This window comes from Aotus nancymaae, unplaced genomic scaffold (assembly GCF_030222135.1).
Source record: "Aotus nancymaae isolate 86718 unplaced genomic scaffold, 86718_ANA_hifiasm-v0.15.2.pri h1tg000053l, whole genome shotgun sequence".
In the NCBI taxonomy this organism is placed as follows: domain Eukaryota; kingdom Metazoa; phylum Chordata; class Mammalia; order Primates; family Aotidae; genus Aotus; species Aotus nancymaae.
The window spans coordinates 7,664,766-7,681,460 of NW_026988467.1; the positions used below are offsets into that span (position 1 = coordinate 7,664,766).

Consider the following 16,695-nt stretch of genomic DNA (forward strand, 5'->3'; position numbering starts at 1 on the left):
GCCAGGTTAAGTCCACGATAACTCATCACTTTTCCCTACAAGGAGAGTGTACTGTAGATTAGCAAACCTGAAGAACCAGTCTGTACAGAGACAGGAGGAAGACAAGCCAGGCCTGCTCTGCTTCATAGAGACTTGCAGTCACAGCACATGGAAACTGCTTTAATGACCTTTTATACTCCCTGCTGATAAAACAATTAGAAAACTGAAAAGAGCTTCGCAGTGGTGAGATATAATTTCACAATACTGAATTAGATATTAGAAATGGACTCTCCGTATGTCCCTATGGTCTACAAGCTTAATATGTATCTTTATTTTTTATTTTTATTTTTTTTAACAGCACTTTCCAGGCAAATATGTATCTTTAAACAAACAAATATGAAACTTCATTAACTGTAGAAACAAGTTTGTGGCCATAATCAACACTCTACATCACTGTCTCCACCATTATCTGTGCTTAAAATTCTGCAGTCCTATCTTCAGAATAAGGATAATGAGTCTGAAATATGACCATTTCTTTTCAATACGCTTGACAATTACCTTTTTTTTTTTTTTTTTTAAGATAGATAGGGTCTTACTCTTATCATCCAGGCTGGGGTGCAGTGGCATGATCAGAGCTCACTGCAGCCTTGAACTCCTGGGCTCAAGTGATCCTTTTTTTTTAAAACATAAAAGGTGTGACAAATCTTCCTTTTTTTTTTTCTTTTTAAACTGATCACATCAAAGATTTCAGTGCTAAACAAACCTTTTTCTTTTTTTAAATTGTTCCATGTGGAGCAGGGCTAAATGTTAGGCAGTGCGCCCAGAGTCACCACCAATTACTTTTGAATAGAGAACATAAGAATATGTAATTAGAGGAGGTGGGATATTGTTGGTGCAGCTATATCATTCAAAATTGGCAGAAGTCCTGAAGCTGTTGGGACTGAAAGTAAAAAAAAAAAAAAGAAAAAAAAAGAACAGAATTGGCGGAAGGGCGTATGTTGAGACCTGGAGTAGCTTTTCTGGAACACACTCTAAGGCAGGGGGCAGAGTAGCACGTAGGTAGTCAGATGCTCAGGCTGAGGGTGAGTACCGATAACAGAAACAAGGCCGCGCGTCTCCTTGGCACACTTCCCGCTGCTACGTGGGATCCTGTCTGGCTCGCTTAGGATTCTGCGGTTCTCCAGGTAGTGAGGTCTTCCTTGCAGAGATGCTCCGGAGAGAATGCAGGCTCTGCATCTGCTGCAGGCGCAGGGCGAGCTCCCGGTCACAGGCCTCTTGAACAGTCTCCGTCTTCTCTATGTCCCAGTTCAAAGCAACAGCCAGTGCTCTGGGGTCTTCCTTGGTAACCAACTGCAGCAAGAATAAGAACCCCTGAGAACTGAGGCGTTGTGCGCGCCTCACCTGCTGCTCTCCTGAGTCTCTTTTGGGGAGTGAGATGAGGCAGTATCCGTTTATGTTGCCTCTTTACACTGAAATGCCAGGTTTCCTTTACCATCAATTGGCATGGGCCTTTTCTTACACGGACAGGAAGAAGTCCTTGGAAAGTTTACTTGGAGCGACCCCAAAGTCCTCCACCCTCAGGAAATGCAGCCAAGCTCAAGTCAACCGTTTCCTTCCCTTCTATCTACAACAGGGAGGCACTTGTGACAGGGACAAGGACAAAGAATCAGAAGTAGCACCCGCCTTGACGGGTTCCCTTCCTCAAGCTTTTAGTTCTCTGGTCTTAGCCAGCAGGCGATGATTCCCTCAAGTCTGCCTTTTCATGTGACATTAACAGACCTCAGGATGGACTATGGATCTTCTTTGACCATGGAAAGAGCCAGAAGCCATCTCGGAAGATTGGGCCCCGCTATTCTTCCCTGTCAGGAACAGTCACTTCATTACCAACCTTGGACCAGAGTCTGTTTGATGATCTGAGGAAGTATATGCATTTTTCTTTAAAGCTATTTTGATTTAGATTAATGAGATTTTTGTAGATGCTCTGGCATATTATAATAGGCAAACTGGCAGCTAGGATTCACAGGCTGCAGAGGTGAACAAAAGGCCCCACATGCCTCTGCACGACAATACCACATCCCAGGGCAGGTCCTTCTCTGTAGCTCAGTGACCCTGGTTTCCGCCCACCTCCAAATCCTGGCTAGATAAGCTCAGTTCTGGAGCTGGCTTCTCCCTCAGTGCAGTAAGGATGTGGCTCGCCAGCGCAACGTCCGAGGACGCCTCTCCGCTGATACCAGTGTCTACTGCATCCGCCTCCTCACCGAAGGCAGCTTTGGACTCTGCAAAGGAGGCACGAGACAGATCAGACATGGAGTGACCCTACAGCCACGTGACCAACTTGCCAGAATAACTGGCCAGGCAAGAGCCCTTCCAGCACCCCAGCCGCCGTGACTGCAGTGTCTCTAGTGCATTACGAATACAGTGTCCTCTAGAGGGACACCTCCGTCAGCCCCGAATTCTCGGGAGTCCTACCTTCCTGCTTCGACAAGAGGCTGCCCTCTTTCTCCAAAGCCTGAAGGTACAGCTGCAGGAGCTGCTTGGACCGGCGCGCTTCCTCTCTCTGGTCAAGCACCTGCTGGAGTGTGTGCTGCAGCCCCTGGACGGTGGCACAACTTTGGCGTAGTTCCTGTGCCAGGTCTGAGCAGGGAACGTCAACAAGCATCTAACAAACAAACACAGACTCTGAGAAATCTACAAGGACTTCCTTCTTATTTTTATTTATTTATTTATTTTGAGACAGAGTCTCGCTCTGTCACCCAGGCTGTAGTGCAATGGTGTGATGTTGGCTTACTGCAACCTCTGCCTCCCAGGTTCAAGCGATTCTCCTGACTCAGCCTCCTGAGTAGCTGGGACTACAGGCATGTACCACCACACCCGGCTAATTTTGTATTTTTAGTAAAGACAGGCTTTTTTTAATTTTTATTTTTTTAAGATGGGGTTTCACCATGTTGGTCAGGCTGGTCTTGAACTCCCGACCTCAGGTGATCCGCCTGCCTTGGCCTCCAAAGTGCTTGGATTACAGGTGTGAGCCACTACGCCCGGCCCAGTAAAGACGGGCTTTCACCATGTTGGTCAGGCTGGTCTTGAACTCCTGACCTCAAGTGATCCACCTGCCACGGCCTCCCAAAGTGCTGGGATTACAGGCATGAGCCACCACACCTGGCCTCTTTTTTTTTCTCTTTCTTGAAATGGAGTCTCACTCTGTTACCCAGGCTGGAGTGCAGTGGCACAATCTCGGCTCACTGCAACCTCTGCCTCCTGGGTTCAAGCGATTCTTCTGCCTCAGCCTCCCTAGTAGCTGGGATTACAGGCATGTGCCACCACACCCAGCTAATTTTTGTATTTTTAGTAGAGATGGGGTTTTGCCATGTTGGCCAGGCTGGTCTTGAACTTCTGACCTCAGGTGATCCACCCACCTTGACCTCCCAAAGTGCTGGGATTATAGGCGTGAGCCACCACCCTGGGCTACAAGGACTTTCTAAACACGGTGTTCAACCTCTCAAATATATTCATTTCAGAACTCACTGCATCCACTTCCCAGAGTTTCCTACTATGATGGTTGGCTGAGAGTCAAGAGAAAAGCATGTGATTTTTTCCAATTTTCTTCTACTGTTAACATTGTGAAAAAGGGTCATTGGGTGTAGTAGCTTACACCTATAATCCCAGCACTCTGGGAGGCTGAGGCAGGAGGACTGCTTGAGCCCAGGAGTTTAAGATCAGCTTGGGAAACATGGTGAAACCCTGTCTTTACCAAAAATATAAAAATTAGCCAGACACGGTGAAGTTCGCCTGTGGTCCCAGCTACTTGGGAGGCTGAGGTGGGAGGATCGCTTGAGTCCAGGAGGCAGAGGTTGCAGTGAGCTGAGATCGCACCACTGCACTCCAGCCTGGGTGACTGAGCCCCACCTTGTCTCAAAACAAACACTAACAAACAAGTAAAAGCAAAACAAACACAAAACACCAAGAAATCATTTCCTCAAAGAGGCCTTCCTCCATGTTCCAATCTAAGTAGCCCCCATCACTCTGATACCACTCTGTCTGATACGCTTTCTGGTTTTGCCTGCCTCCCTTCATCGGAATACAAGTTCTGTTAGAGCAGAGACCGTGTCTGGCTTGTTCACCACTGTACGCCCAGCGCGTAGAACCGTGACAGGCACAGGATGGGGCTCAATAAATATTTTTGGGGCCGGGTACAGAGGCTCATATCAATAATCCAGCACTTTGGGAGGCCAAGGTGGGAGGACTGGTTGAGCCCAGGAGTTCAAGACCAGCCTAGGCAACATGTGAAGACCCTGTCTCTATAAAAAATTAATTATTTTATCTTTTTGAGACAGAGTCTGGCTCTGTTGCCCAGCTTGGTGTGGTACAGTCATGGCTCACTGAAGCCTGGACCACCTGGGCTCAAGTGATCCTCCTGCCTCAGTTTCCTGAGTAGCTGGAACTACAGGCACGTGCCATCACACTCAGCTAATTTTCATAATTTTTGTAGAGATAGGGTTTTACCACATTTCCTGGGCTGGTTTGGAACTCCTGAACTCAGGTAATCTGCTTGCCTTGGCCTCCCAAAGTGCTAGGATTACAGGTATGAGCCACTGCACCTGGCCTACAAAAAATTAAAAACAACAACAAAATAGCCAGTGTGGTGGTGCACGCTTGTAGTCTCAGCTACCTGAGAGGCTGAGGTGGGAGGACTGCTCAAGCCCAGGAAGTCGAGGAGACCATGAGCTATGATCATGCCACTGCACTGGGTAACAGAGCAAGACCCTGTCTCAAAGAGAAAATTCCTTTGAATGAAAACATACTATTTTTATCCCAGTCTTACTAGAGAGAAAACACAAGGAGAGAAGCTAAGCTGCTGGCCCAAAGTCGTTGTGATAGTGCTGGGACGTGAGGCCAGCTACTCCAGCATTCCCCAGCATGGCGCCCCTGACCCCAGCGTCTACCTAACTAGGTTTAGGCTGGCTCCTGGGTACCTGTGTTTAAAAAAAAATCCGGCCAGGTGCGGTGGCACACCCCTGTAATCCTAGCACCTTGGGAGGCCGAGGCAGGTGGATCACTTGAGGTTAGGAGTTCGAGACCATACTGGTCAACATGATGAAACCTTGTCTCTACTAAAAATATAAAAATTAGTCGGGTATGTTGATGTGTACCAGTAATCCCAGCTACCTGGTACGCTGAGGCAGGAGAATCACTTGAACCCAGGAGGCAGAGACTGCAGTGAACTGAGATTATGCCACTGCACTCTAGCCTGGGCAACAGAGACTGTGTCTCAAAAAAAAAAAATGCCAGGTGCGGTAGCTCATGCCTGTAATTCCAGCACGTTGGGAAGCCAAGGTGGGTGGATCATAAGGTCAGGAGTTTGAGACCAGCCTGGCCAACATGGTGAAACCCCATCTGTACTAAAAATACAAAAATTAGCCGGCTACAGTGGTGGGCGCCTGTAATCTGAGCTACTTGAGAGGCTGAGGAAGGAGAATCGCTTGAACCCAGGAGGCGGAGGTTGCAGTGAGCCAAGATCGCGCCACTGCACTCCAGCAGTGTGAGACTCCATCTCAAAAAAAAAAAAGAAAAAAAATCCACAGATAATTCTGCTTTGTGATGAGGGTTGAAAAATTACTCTAGGTGAGAATGAGAAGATGAAAAATCTTAGCTGTAATTTAAAAATTATTTAAAAATTAAGATTAAAACAAAGAAATCGCCATGGCAAGTATGGAAGCTAAGAAGGTGCTGGGGCGGCAGAGGCCGATGAGCGCTGCTGCAGGTTGTGGAGGAGGCTTACCTGGAGCTCTTCCTCGGACAGGAGGATGATGCTGGACAGGTCTTCCTTCAGCTGCCTGGCCACATTCTTCCACTTCACCCCTGCCCCACTGTCTGTTTCGTCTACATCAAAGGACTCTTGGGAAATCCAAGCTGTACCTCCATCTGACACGTGGGAGAAAATGCCAGTCACAGTCAGAACAACCGGAAGTGCCGCTTTCGCCTCCTCCCCCAGCACACACAGCCCTCTTGCGGGTCTAGATTAATTTCAATGGGAGAGAAGCATCTTATCTCAAGGATTCACAGGAGGGCCAGTCTCCATCTAGGACCTTGATTTTCCCTCTTCTTTCATCTTTTTTTTTTTCTGAGATGGAGTCTCACTCTGTCACCCAGGCTGGAGTGCAGTGGCATGATCTCGCCTCACTGTAACCTCCACCTCCCGGGTTCAAGCGATTTTCCTGCCTCAGCCTTCTGAGTAGCTGGGATTACAGGTGCCCAACACTATGCCCAGCTAATTTTTGTATTTTTAGTAGAGACAGTTTCACCATGTTGGCCAGGCTGGTCTCAAACTCCTGACTTCAAGTGATCTGCCCACCTAAGTCTCCCAAAATGCTGGGATTACGGGCGTGAGCCACCACACACGGCTGGCCTCTTTCATCTTTGTTTCTGTGCGTAACAGCGGTGTATTCTTCCATAGAAAGAAGCCATTTAAACCCGATGTATGATCACGCATACACAGAATCCTCTCACACTTCCTCTGTTGGCCTGTGTGAACAGGTATGTCCTGTTTTGGTGTCCAAAAACAGTCATTCTTGGCACCACTTCTCTGGTGCTTGGGGATTGGTCCCTGCTTTCAGTGAGGGAGCTGTAGCCATTGATTGCTGTCCCTTAGGCCTGAGTACAAAGGTGGCTGGCAGAGCCATGCTATAGGATGATTTCCTCAATTTTGTGGCACACTTCAAGACATTTTTTTTTTTTTTTTGGAGGCAGAGTCTTGCTCTGCTGCCAGGTTGGAGGGCAGTGGCACAATCTTGGCTCACTACAAACTCCACCTCAGTTCAAGCGATTCTCCTGCCTCAGCCTCCTGAGTAGCTGGGACTACAGGTGTGCGCCACCACACCCAGCTAGTTTTTTTTGTATTTTAGTAGAGACAGGGTTTCACCATGTCGGCCAGGATGGTCTAGATCTCCTGACCTCGTGATCCACCCACCTTGGCCTCCTAAAGTGCTGGGATCACAGGCGTGAGCCACCGCGCCCGGCTGATACTTTATGTTTTTAAGTCCCTCCCTAAAACTAACCCCTCTCAAGACACTTCTTGATCCTTGGTCACCAATGTTAGTCCCCTTTATATCTCCTGTGATGATGATGACGACAGTGACAGGTAACATTTATTGAGTCCTTAACTATGTGCCAGTTAAGATCTAAATGTTTCATATTAGTGGTTCTCAAGTAGGAGCGATTTTGCCCCTCAGGAGATATCTGACAATATCTGGAGTCATTTATTCTTGGTTATCACAGTTGCGGGGGGGTGGGGGGAGTTCCTGACATCTCAGATGCTGCTAACCATCCTATAATATACAGAGCATCCTCCCACAACTCCAGCCTCAAATGTCAACAATATCATTGAGAAACCCTGGTTTGCTATGTACTGTATTATCTTTACAACAATCCTAGGAGACAGGTACTGTAATTATTATGTCAACAAGGCACTGAGGGATGAGGAATTTGTACAAGGACACCTGGTTAGTAAATGGCAGAGCTGGGATCCAGACCTAACCAGCCAGACTGCAGCCTGCAGCACTGAGCTCCCTGCCAAGCTGCATTTTACTTGCTGTCTGCCTGTGAGTTAGTTGAGAACTTGGCCCACGTCGCATTCATCTTTTTTTTTTTTTTGAGACTGAGTCTTGCTCTGTCGTCCAGGCTGGAGTGCAGTGGCACCATCTCAGCTCACTGCAACCACCACCTCCCAGGTTCAAGCAATTCTCCTGCCTCAGCTTCCCAAGTAGCTGGGATTGTAGGTGCCTGCTACCATGCCTGACTAATTTTTTGTATTTTCAGTAGAGATGGGGTTTTGCTATGTTGGCCAGGCTGGTCTCAAACTTCTGACCTCAGGTGATCTGCCCACCTCGACCTCCTAAAGTGCTGGGATTACAGGTGTGAGCCACTGTGCCCGGCCTCATTCATCTTTATCCCCAGGACTCAGCACCATGTCTGGCAGGTAGAAAGTACTCAGTAAATGTCTGTTGAACAAATGCTTAAAAAGCCACACAAATGGCAATTGTCTGTGCAGTGAAAGTAATCATGACGGATGCTGTACTGTATAAGCTGTTTTGTATGTGGCTAGAATTTCTTACCTGAATTGTTGTATGCCCACTTCTCATTATTGGCCAATGCCACAAACTTAGTATTGGAAGGTAGACACAGAAAGTAATCGTCATCATCCACTATGGTGCCATCCTCCGCCAGGACCAGGGTGATTGGTGTCAGGGACTTATCAATGGCCAGAATGTCACAGGCTGAAAAGAATAAAATATTTGGCAACTGACAAAATAGCCCTAAGGAAATTACATCTGTCCCTGCATCTCAAGTATGTATGCCTCCAGAGCTGGGCAGAGCTCCTGGAAGGTCATAACTAGAATAATGACCATAACTTCTAGCACTAATAGAACACTTACCACATGCCTGATACTGTTCTAAGTACTCCTTTCTTTTTTTTGTAGCAGGGTCTCACTCTGTCACCCAGGCTGGAGTGCAGTGGTGTGATCTCAGCTCACTGCAACCTCTGTCTCCCAGGGTCAAGCGATTCTCGTGCCTCAGCCTCCCGAGTAGCTGGGATTACAAGTGTGCACCACCATGTCTGGCTAATTTTTGTATTTTTATTAGAGACGGGGTTTCACCGTGTTGACCAGGCTGGTCTTGAACTCCTGACCACAAGTAGTCTGCCTGCCTCAGCCTCCCAAAGTGCTGGGATTAGAGGTGTGAGTCACTGTGCCTGGCCCTGCGTGCTTTTCATAAACAGTAATTAATCTCATAATAATACTGTAAGGTAGGTACTATTACTAGTTCTGTTTTATAAATGATGAATCCAAGGCTCAGAGAGGTTAAGTAATTTGTCCAAGACCACACAATAAGTGGCAAAGCTGGGAAGTAAACTCACAGAGTCTGGCTCCTGAAAGTATGTTTACTCTAGCCATTCTGCAGTCATGTATGGTAGGCATTTGAGGTTTTTTTCTCTGTGTTGCTCTGCCTCCCAGGCTGGAGTGCAGTGGCGCAATCTCAGCTCACTGCAGCTTCTGCCTCCTGGGTTCTAGTGATTCTCCTGCCTCAGCCTCCCGAGTAGCTGGGATTACAGGCACATGCCACCACACCCGGGTAGTTTTAGTATTTTAGTAGAGACGGGGTTTCACCATGTTGGCCAGGCCGATCTTGAACTCCTGACCACAGGTGATCCACACACATCAGTCGTCCAAAGTGCTGGAATTACAGGCATGAGCCACTGTGTCCGGTTGGCATTTGAATTTTTACTGGAATGAACAACCAATCAAAGTCTGGTTTGATTCCTTGGGAACAAGCAGTCTTTCATTCATTTATTCAGTTGTTCTCTTAAATTCTCCTACATGTGACAAATGTCAAAAAATACACCAAAAAAAAAAGAAAGAAAATCCTTTTTGTTCTCTACAGTATCTTCCTTAGCAGCTTCTTTTCTAACCTATGGGAAAGTATAAGAGAAGCAGAAGCTGGTGTCAGTAGCTTTTCAGATCATTATCAGTGGGCGAGAGGCTTTCTCCAGGACAGGTCTGTAACATCCCATTTAGTGACAGCATTGCTTCAAATACTAACGGGACTGATCTAAGCAGAAATAGCCAAGAGACTATAAATTCCCTTCAGCAGTATTGTCTACCACCCAATAGAACAGCAAGGCATGTATGGGCTGCTGCTGCAGAGAACACCTGCCTCTGTGCCTCGAGCATCCAGTCAAGGCACAGAAGCGGAATTAGAAGTGAAGTAATCTGGCTGTATGCGGTGGCTCACGCCTGTAATGCCAGTACTTTGGGAGGCTGTGGTCGGTGGATCACGAGGTCAAGAGATCAAGACCATCCTGGCCAACATGGTGAAACCCCATCTCTACTAAAAATACAAAAATTAGCTGGTGTCGGCTGGGCGCAGTGGCTCGTGCCTGTAATCCCAGCTGAGGCGGGTGGATCACTTGAGGTTAGGAGTTGAAGATCAGCCTGGACATCATAGTGAAACCCTGTCTCTACTAAAATACAAAAAACTAGCCCGGCGTGGTGGCACTTGCCTGTAGTCCCACCTACTTGGGGGGCTGAGGCAGGAGAATCTCTTGATTGAGGCAGAGGTTGCAGTGAGCCGAGACTGTGCCACTGCACTCCTGCCTGGCGACAGAGCAAGACTGCCAGAAAAAAATACAAAAATGCTTATATGCAAAATTCATGTCAGCAAAGCATTTGTAATGCTTTGGCTGTTAATGGGTCTCTGAAAATGTTCTATATGATCTCTGCTGATGAGTGAAAGGAAGCAACTGTGCCCTCTGACACTGAGACTACATGCCTGGGGCTGGCTCACACATTTAACTTGTAAAACTTCTTTGGGTAACCAGTTGGTTGCTACCGGCTAATAAGACTTGTAAGTAGCTTAAATATATCATCTTATTTGAGAGAACCAACAATTCTTTGAAACAGGGCTGTAAATATTAACCCAGTTTGCTGATGAGAAAACTGAGGGTTGAGAGATGGTTAAGTGCAAGACCAAGCCAGCTGGTAAAGGTATGGGGCCGGTTTCAGAACTTCTGTCGGCTCAGTCACTTACAATTCACGTTCCTTGTCTGGACCAACAGAAATGGTCAGTAGCAACTCCCTCTTTCCTGCACAGGTTCCTGCCAGAGCAGACGGTGGAAACCCCTCCCCACCCCGCCGTGGGCTCAGCTGGGGTCCTTGTACCACCTGAGTGAGCCGGAGTGGCAGGAATGCAATGGGATCGGCTTGGTCCAACATCTAAGTGATTTCAGGCAAGAGACCTAAGCCGAGTCTGGCTTAATTTGCACATTGCTACCTGGCTCTCTGGCCACCACTGTGGAGTCTCACATGAAATTACGCTCAAGCGCCTGAAATCTGTAACTCGCTATGCCCCCTCGGACTATATCTGTCCCAAGGCTACAGCCGAGTTGCAAAAATCCCCAGGTCGCCTCTCCAGGCCCCGCCTCGTCCCCCGCCGGACGTCCTCGCCAGGCCCCGGCTCCCCGAGCCACTCGCCCGGCTTCCCGAGCTAACCCTTGCTCCTCAGGTCCTCGAGGCAGGAGGCGGCCACGCCGTGCTGTTCGCGGCTGTAGTTGCGGCGCAGCAGACACGGCTTTAGAATCCGGATCTCGCCAGGTTCTGGTGCCCCGGCTTCCCGGGTCACCTCCATCCTCTCCAAGGTGGGACCTGCTCCGCTTCGGGAAGCTAAGGGAGGCCGGGGCGGCGGTCCTCCTACCCGAACCCCTCCGCAGCCTGCCGGGAGATGTAGTTCGCTCCGCAGCAAATCACACGTGAGACCAGGGCACGCCGGGAGTTGTAGTTCTAGTTGCCACTAGTCACGTGTGGCGCCGAGGCATGCCGTGAACTGTAGTCTCTGGGTTTAAAGCCGCTTTCGTTATATTGCTCCATTCAGCTCAGGAGTTGTTTTTATCTTGTATTTAGGAGCTGCATTCGCGCGTTCACAAATAAGGCCAATAAAGATTTATTTTGCATGACGATACACACGCATGCATATTCCATTGAATTGAGCATTACTATTCGCATGTGAGATGCATAATGCTAATACAGACATCCGCACCTTTCCACCCATTCTGTTTGCGGCTCCAACTGTGCAAATTAGTTTGGGGTCTCAGAACAAAATGATTAAATAAATATAGTAAGCATTAAAGTGTCAAATGCATCGGAGAGGACAGGGGAAATGCGAACCTCGGGAATGTTTGACGTTGTTAAGATGCCTCTTGACAACATATTCATCCTTGTTTTAGTACTGCTACTATAGAAAAGTTTGTTTTTTCCTCCTGAAAAATTAACATCTAAGATTGAAAGAATAGTAATAAGGCCGGGCGCGGTGGCTCACGCCTGTAATCCCAGCACTTTGGGAGGCAGAGGCGGGAGTTCAAGACCAGCCTGACCAACCTAGTGAAACTCTGTCTCTACTAAAAATGCAAAAATTAGCCGGGCATGGTGGCGTGTGCCGTGCGTATAGTCCCAGCTACTCGGAAGGCTGAGGCAGGAGAATCGCTTGACGCCCAGAGATGGAGGTTGCAGTGAGCCGAGATCGTGCCACTGCACTCCAGCCTGGGCAATAGAGTGAGACTTTGTCTCAAAAAAAAAGCATAGTGAAAAAAAAAGATCAAAAAGTTCCTCTCTTAAAATTACGTAAACTAGAAATAATTATCTGCTCATATTTATTCATTTGGGGGACTCTCTTTCTTTTCCTTCTTTTTTCTTTTTTTTGAGACAGTGCTTCCCTCTGTCTCCCAGGCTGGAGTGCAGTGGCTGATGGCTCACTACAGTTTTGATCTCCTGGGCTCAAGGAATCCTCCCACCTCATATTTTGTTTACAAAAATGTGGGTGAGGGCCGGGTGCGGTGGCTCACGCCTGTAATCCCAGCACTTTGGGAGGCCAAGGCGGATGAATCGCCTGAGGTCAGGAGTTCCAGACCAGCCTGGCCAACATGGTGAAATCGATCTGTACTAAAAATACAAAAATTAGCCAGGCGTGGTGGCAGGTGCCTGTAATTCCAGCTATTCGGGAGGCTGAAGAAGAGAATGGCTTGAATCCGGGAGGCGTAGGTTGCAGTGAGCCGAGATTGTGCCATCGCACTGCAGCCTGGGCGACAAGAGCAAGACTTTGTCTCAAATAAAACAAAACAAAATCGTGGGTGAGGAAATTAGATATTATCTCAAGAAAAGTGTAGGCATTTAAAACAGCGTTTGGTAGAAGGAATTATTAAGTCATCCCTTTTAAGTAGTCTATAGCTATCAAAACACAACTATAATATGAGCTCGCCGTTAGCTCAAATGTATGTATCCTTTTTCGTAGAATTTTATTTTTATTTTGTTGTCTTATTTTTAGACAGGGCCTCACTGTGTTGCCCAGGTTGGAGTGCAGTGGCATGATCATAGCTCACTGCAGCCTCGACCTCCTGGGCTCAAGGGATCCTCCTGCCTTGTCCTCCTAAAGCATTGGCATTAAAAATGTGAGCTACTTCGTCTGTTTAGTATTTAGTTTAAAATCTATCAATTCAAAAATAAACAAAAACCAACCAAACAAAACCAGTTCAACCAGGATAAAATAATGACGTTTTGTAGAAGTCTCTTCTCTTTAAAATGCTCCCTTTTGTGTTCTCCCAATAGACCCGCACACTTACGGAGTCCTATCCCCACGATACTGTAATTGTGTGTGTATTTGGCCTGAGCGTGGGAGTAGGGGTTGAATCTTGAATCTTTTTATTTCGAGCGCCTACCAAAGTTCCTAGCTTTGGTAGGCACTCAATGAATGGAACTGAACTTATGCCTAAACATTGATTTCCAAGTTTCTTAGCGTTCATCCATTTATTACATACTTGGCAAGTCCCTAAATGTGCTCACGGCACTGTGGAGATGGGCAGAGATTTAATTCAATAAGAATAATGCACATATAACAAGATAAAGACTTGGGATCTTCCTGGAAAGCAGAGACTTAACGGAAACTGTGCAAGGTGACCCGGACACCCGGGCTCCACCCTCTGACCCAGTCCCCCACATCGACAGGCTCTGTTCCGGCTACCTTAGTCTGGGCTGGAGGGCGAGAGCGAGGGCGCCTGGGAGAAACCTCGTCCAGCGGCGGTTGATTAGTCAGGCCTCAGAAAGATGGCGTCCTCGGAGCAGGCAGAGCAGCCGAGCCAGGTAAGGGGAATGGGACTGTGCCGCTGTGCGGCTGAGACCTCGGCTGGAGAGGGCGCTCAGCATGCGGCTGGGAGCCGGGTAGGGACCCCGAGTTTCCGAAGCTGGGGACCCCGACCTCTTGCCCCCTCCTGAGCCCCGCCCCTCCCCAGGTCCTCCCCACCCGGCCCCACCCCCGGTGACCCCTCTTTGACCACATTCCGGAGCCCGGGCTCTGGTGCTTGGCCATGCCCACGGGTCCCCATTTCCCGCCTGCCAGCACCTCTGGTCCCACTTAAGCTCGGCGGGGAGGTTGGCGGGACCCTTGGGAAGTCCTCATCCTTAAGCTGAGAGGGCTTGAGAGGGAGACGATAGATCGCTCCCGGCTGTCCCCTCCGGGGAGGGGCCTGATTCTATCAGGGTTCCCGTTCCGTCACGGCCTCAGCCTCCTGGAGTGGCTGCCAGCCTCTTCATCTTTAGTCACCTTTGCTCCTCTCTTGACAAGTTGGAGGGACAGAAATAATATAGTCGAGTCCTCTCAGTGCGTTGATAGGAAAGGGACGCACTGTGAACAACAGACGCCACTAAGCTTTTGGCTGAGACCCATCCTCGCTTCCCTGGGTTTGGTTTCGTTGGCTGAGGGCTGCGCTCTAGCTTTTCCCCTGCAGATTCAGCCAAATCCCAGTCCAGTAAGGGGACCATGAGGACCAGTGTTGACGCCTGTGCCTGAGGCAGTCGGGAGGCAGTGGATGATAAGGCCTCCGAAGGGGTTTATAGTCCAAAGGTGGGGTGGGTGGGGTGAGGAGAAAAAGGCTAAGAGAGATCTTACATTTAACTGCATATGTGCTGTCATGTTGAGGACACATTACATCTATATTCTCGTTTAGTGCTCACTATGCTCGCTACAACCTTTATGAAGTGCAGGCTGTTAACCTCCATTTCGCAGAAATGAATACTAAGGATTTGTGACTTGCCCCAAATCGTGTGCCCTGTTGAGCCTGTATTGAACCTGTATGTGTGACTGCACTAGTCATCCAAACATTTCTGAGTTGAGTTAGGTTTAGAATGAGGAAGAAGAAAATAGTTTCAACTTGGGCCTCATTCCTCCTCTTCCATCTCCTTGAAACACCTTTAGGAGTTTTCAGCAGCTTACTAGCATTTCATTTCCTTTAGAGGCAGAAGACCACTGCTTAGTGTTTCTTACTGTCGTATTCTGCATGTCTGTTACAGGAATTGCACTTAAAAGAGTTGGTGTGTTTCCCTATACCAGCTTCTATTAGCGGTGTGAATGATTCAGGAAGATGTCTTGCTTGTAAAACGTGGGAAATAACAAGGACCGATTCTGGTCTTCTCACTGTTGGATGTTCTGGAGTTCGGCAAGTGTCTTAAGAGGAGGGCCTCTCCTTTCTTGCCTTAGCTCATTTAGTTTGCTGAAATACTGAGGCTTCTTGGGGTCTGGGTTTCTCTGAATTATTTTGTGTTAGGAATACCCACAGGCTGGGATTGAAGGGTGTCTTCAGTTCTTGAAAAATTTTTTTTTTTTGAGATGCAGTCTTGCTCTGTCACCCAGGCTGGAATGCAGCGGTAAGTAGCTGGGATTACAGGCACCTGCCACCACGCCTGACTAATTTTTGTATTTTTAGTAGTGATGGGGTTTCACCATGTTGGTCAGGCTGGTCTTGAACTCCTGACTTCAAGTAATCAGCCAGCCTCAGCCTCCCAAAGTGCTGGGATTACAGGTGTGAGCCACTGTGCCCGGCTCAGTTCTTGATTCTTATAGGACATTTAATTTGCCAGGCCAATGCTGTAAACAGTACTAAAAATCTTGCCACTTGGAGCCATTGTCATGTCCAAGGATTCTTTTGGTTTTGCAAGTTTGCCCTCCCTGTATATGTATTTAATAGAAAAGGATCTAAGGTTTTTTAAGGCGGCTTGGCCAGCTCTTGTTTGAAGCTCTGCTTCTCCTTTGCCCTCCTTTCCAAAGCTGGTAGAGGTAGGATTGCAAAAGAACATGCTGGCACCCTGGGGGAAAACCTTGAACTTTTTGTACCAGATTCTGTTGCTATCTAACAAGTAGCAAATGCACACTTTTTGAGTGAACCAACTCTCTTTGGCAATTGCTTGTTTCATTTTTAAGTCTTGATCAATCCAGTTTCCCTTTTCTCCAATTAAAGCAGAGTAGGACTGAAAGGATTGTTTAGCTATTTCCCCCCACCCCTGATTTGTTGGATAGGGTTAGACCTGTGGGGCTGAGCCAGTGTTCTGTCTCTCACAGAAAGTTTGTTAGTTAGCCTTGACATATCAGTCTCTGGTTTATAATGATTAATCGTGAATTACCTTCTCTTCCCTTGAGAGGCAGTGTAGGATAGTGGTTACAAGTACAGGCTCTAAAGCCAGACCCTCTGGCTTGAAATCCTAGCTCCACTAACTTACCAGCAATTTGATTTTGGACACATCTACTTAATTTTTCTGGACTTAATTTCTCCGTCTGTGAAACAGGGAAAATACTAGGGCCTATCTCACAGAGTTGCTCTAAGGACTAAATGAGTTACTTATGTAAAAGTGCCCAGAACAGTGCCTGATATAATGTGTTATCTATTATTATTATTATTCCATTTAATAAGTCTGAATTTTCACTCACAAATGGATCTAAACCCTTCCTTAAGTTCTATTACAGCATCTTTTGAGGTATGAGTTTTTTATGTGTTGACCACTTGTCTAGTAAAGTTCTTTTATTTGTTCAGAAGTAATTCCTTAAAATGGAAAGGAATGCCCTGGATGCTGGTATTGATACTAGTTGTCCTTCATGACTTTTGGATTTCAGAAACACATATACTTTTTCATAGTGGTCTAGTCTTTTACTTTTTCTTTTTCTTTTTTTTTTTTTGAGACGGAGTTTCGCTCTTGTTACCCAGGCTGGAGTGCAATGGCGCGATCTCGGCTTACCGCAACCTCTGCCTCCTGGGTTCAGGCAATTCTCCTGCTTCAGCCTCCCGAGTAGCTGGGGCTTCAGGCGTGTGCCACCATGCCCAGCTAATTTTTGTATTTTTTAGTAGAGACA

At 47.5% G+C, this 16,695-nt stretch overlaps 2 protein-coding genes across 3 annotated transcripts in view; one reads left to right on the forward strand and one right to left on the reverse strand.

The window, feature by feature from the left end:
- Window positions 1-651: 651 nt before the first annotated feature.
- On the reverse strand, window positions 652-11,221 carry DFFA (DNA fragmentation factor subunit alpha). Its single transcript, XM_064363252.1, has 6 exons — window positions 11,022-11,221; window positions 8,088-8,249; window positions 5,756-5,898; window positions 2,449-2,638; window positions 2,104-2,255; window positions 652-1,329 (listed from the first exon to the last, which is right to left on the reverse strand). Exons 1-6 carry the CDS (start codon window positions 11,155-11,157, stop codon window positions 1,117-1,119), a joined length of 996 nt encoding a protein of 331 aa, XP_064219322.1. The 5' UTR covers window positions 11,158-11,221; the 3' UTR covers window positions 652-1,116.
- A 2,363-nt stretch (window positions 11,222-13,584) lies between these two features.
- The window catches only part of PEX14 (peroxisomal biogenesis factor 14), a 148,224-nt gene continuing 145,113 nt past the window's right edge, over window positions 13,585-16,695 (forward strand). Inside the window, exon 1 of one of the 2 annotated variants that reach the window (XM_012473609.1) lies at window positions 13,585-13,658. In XM_012473609.1, the coding sequence (XP_012329032.1) occupies window positions 13,623-13,658 (36 nt within the window). In that variant the 5' untranslated portion in view covers window positions 13,585-13,622. Of the gene's footprint in view, window positions 13,659-13,686; window positions 13,737-16,695 lie in introns of those variants that run through there. The other variant, XM_012473611.3, reaches the window with a different exon arrangement.

Excerpts from the sequence above, each read along its gene's own strand:
- DFFA (XM_064363252.1), bottom strand. The coding sequence starts at position 11,157 with ATGGAGGTGACCCGGGAAGCCGGGGCACCAGAACCTGGCGAGATCCGG. Across the intron at positions 5,899-8,087 it reads GTGGGCATACAACAATTCAG|ATGGAGGTACAGCTTGGATT; the intron begins GTAAGAAATTCT and ends CCCACGTGTCAG. Across the intron at positions 2,639-5,755 it reads TGTCCGAGGAAGAGCTCCAG|ATGCTTGTTGACGTTCCCTG; the intron begins GTAAGCCTCCTC and ends TTTGTTTGTTAG.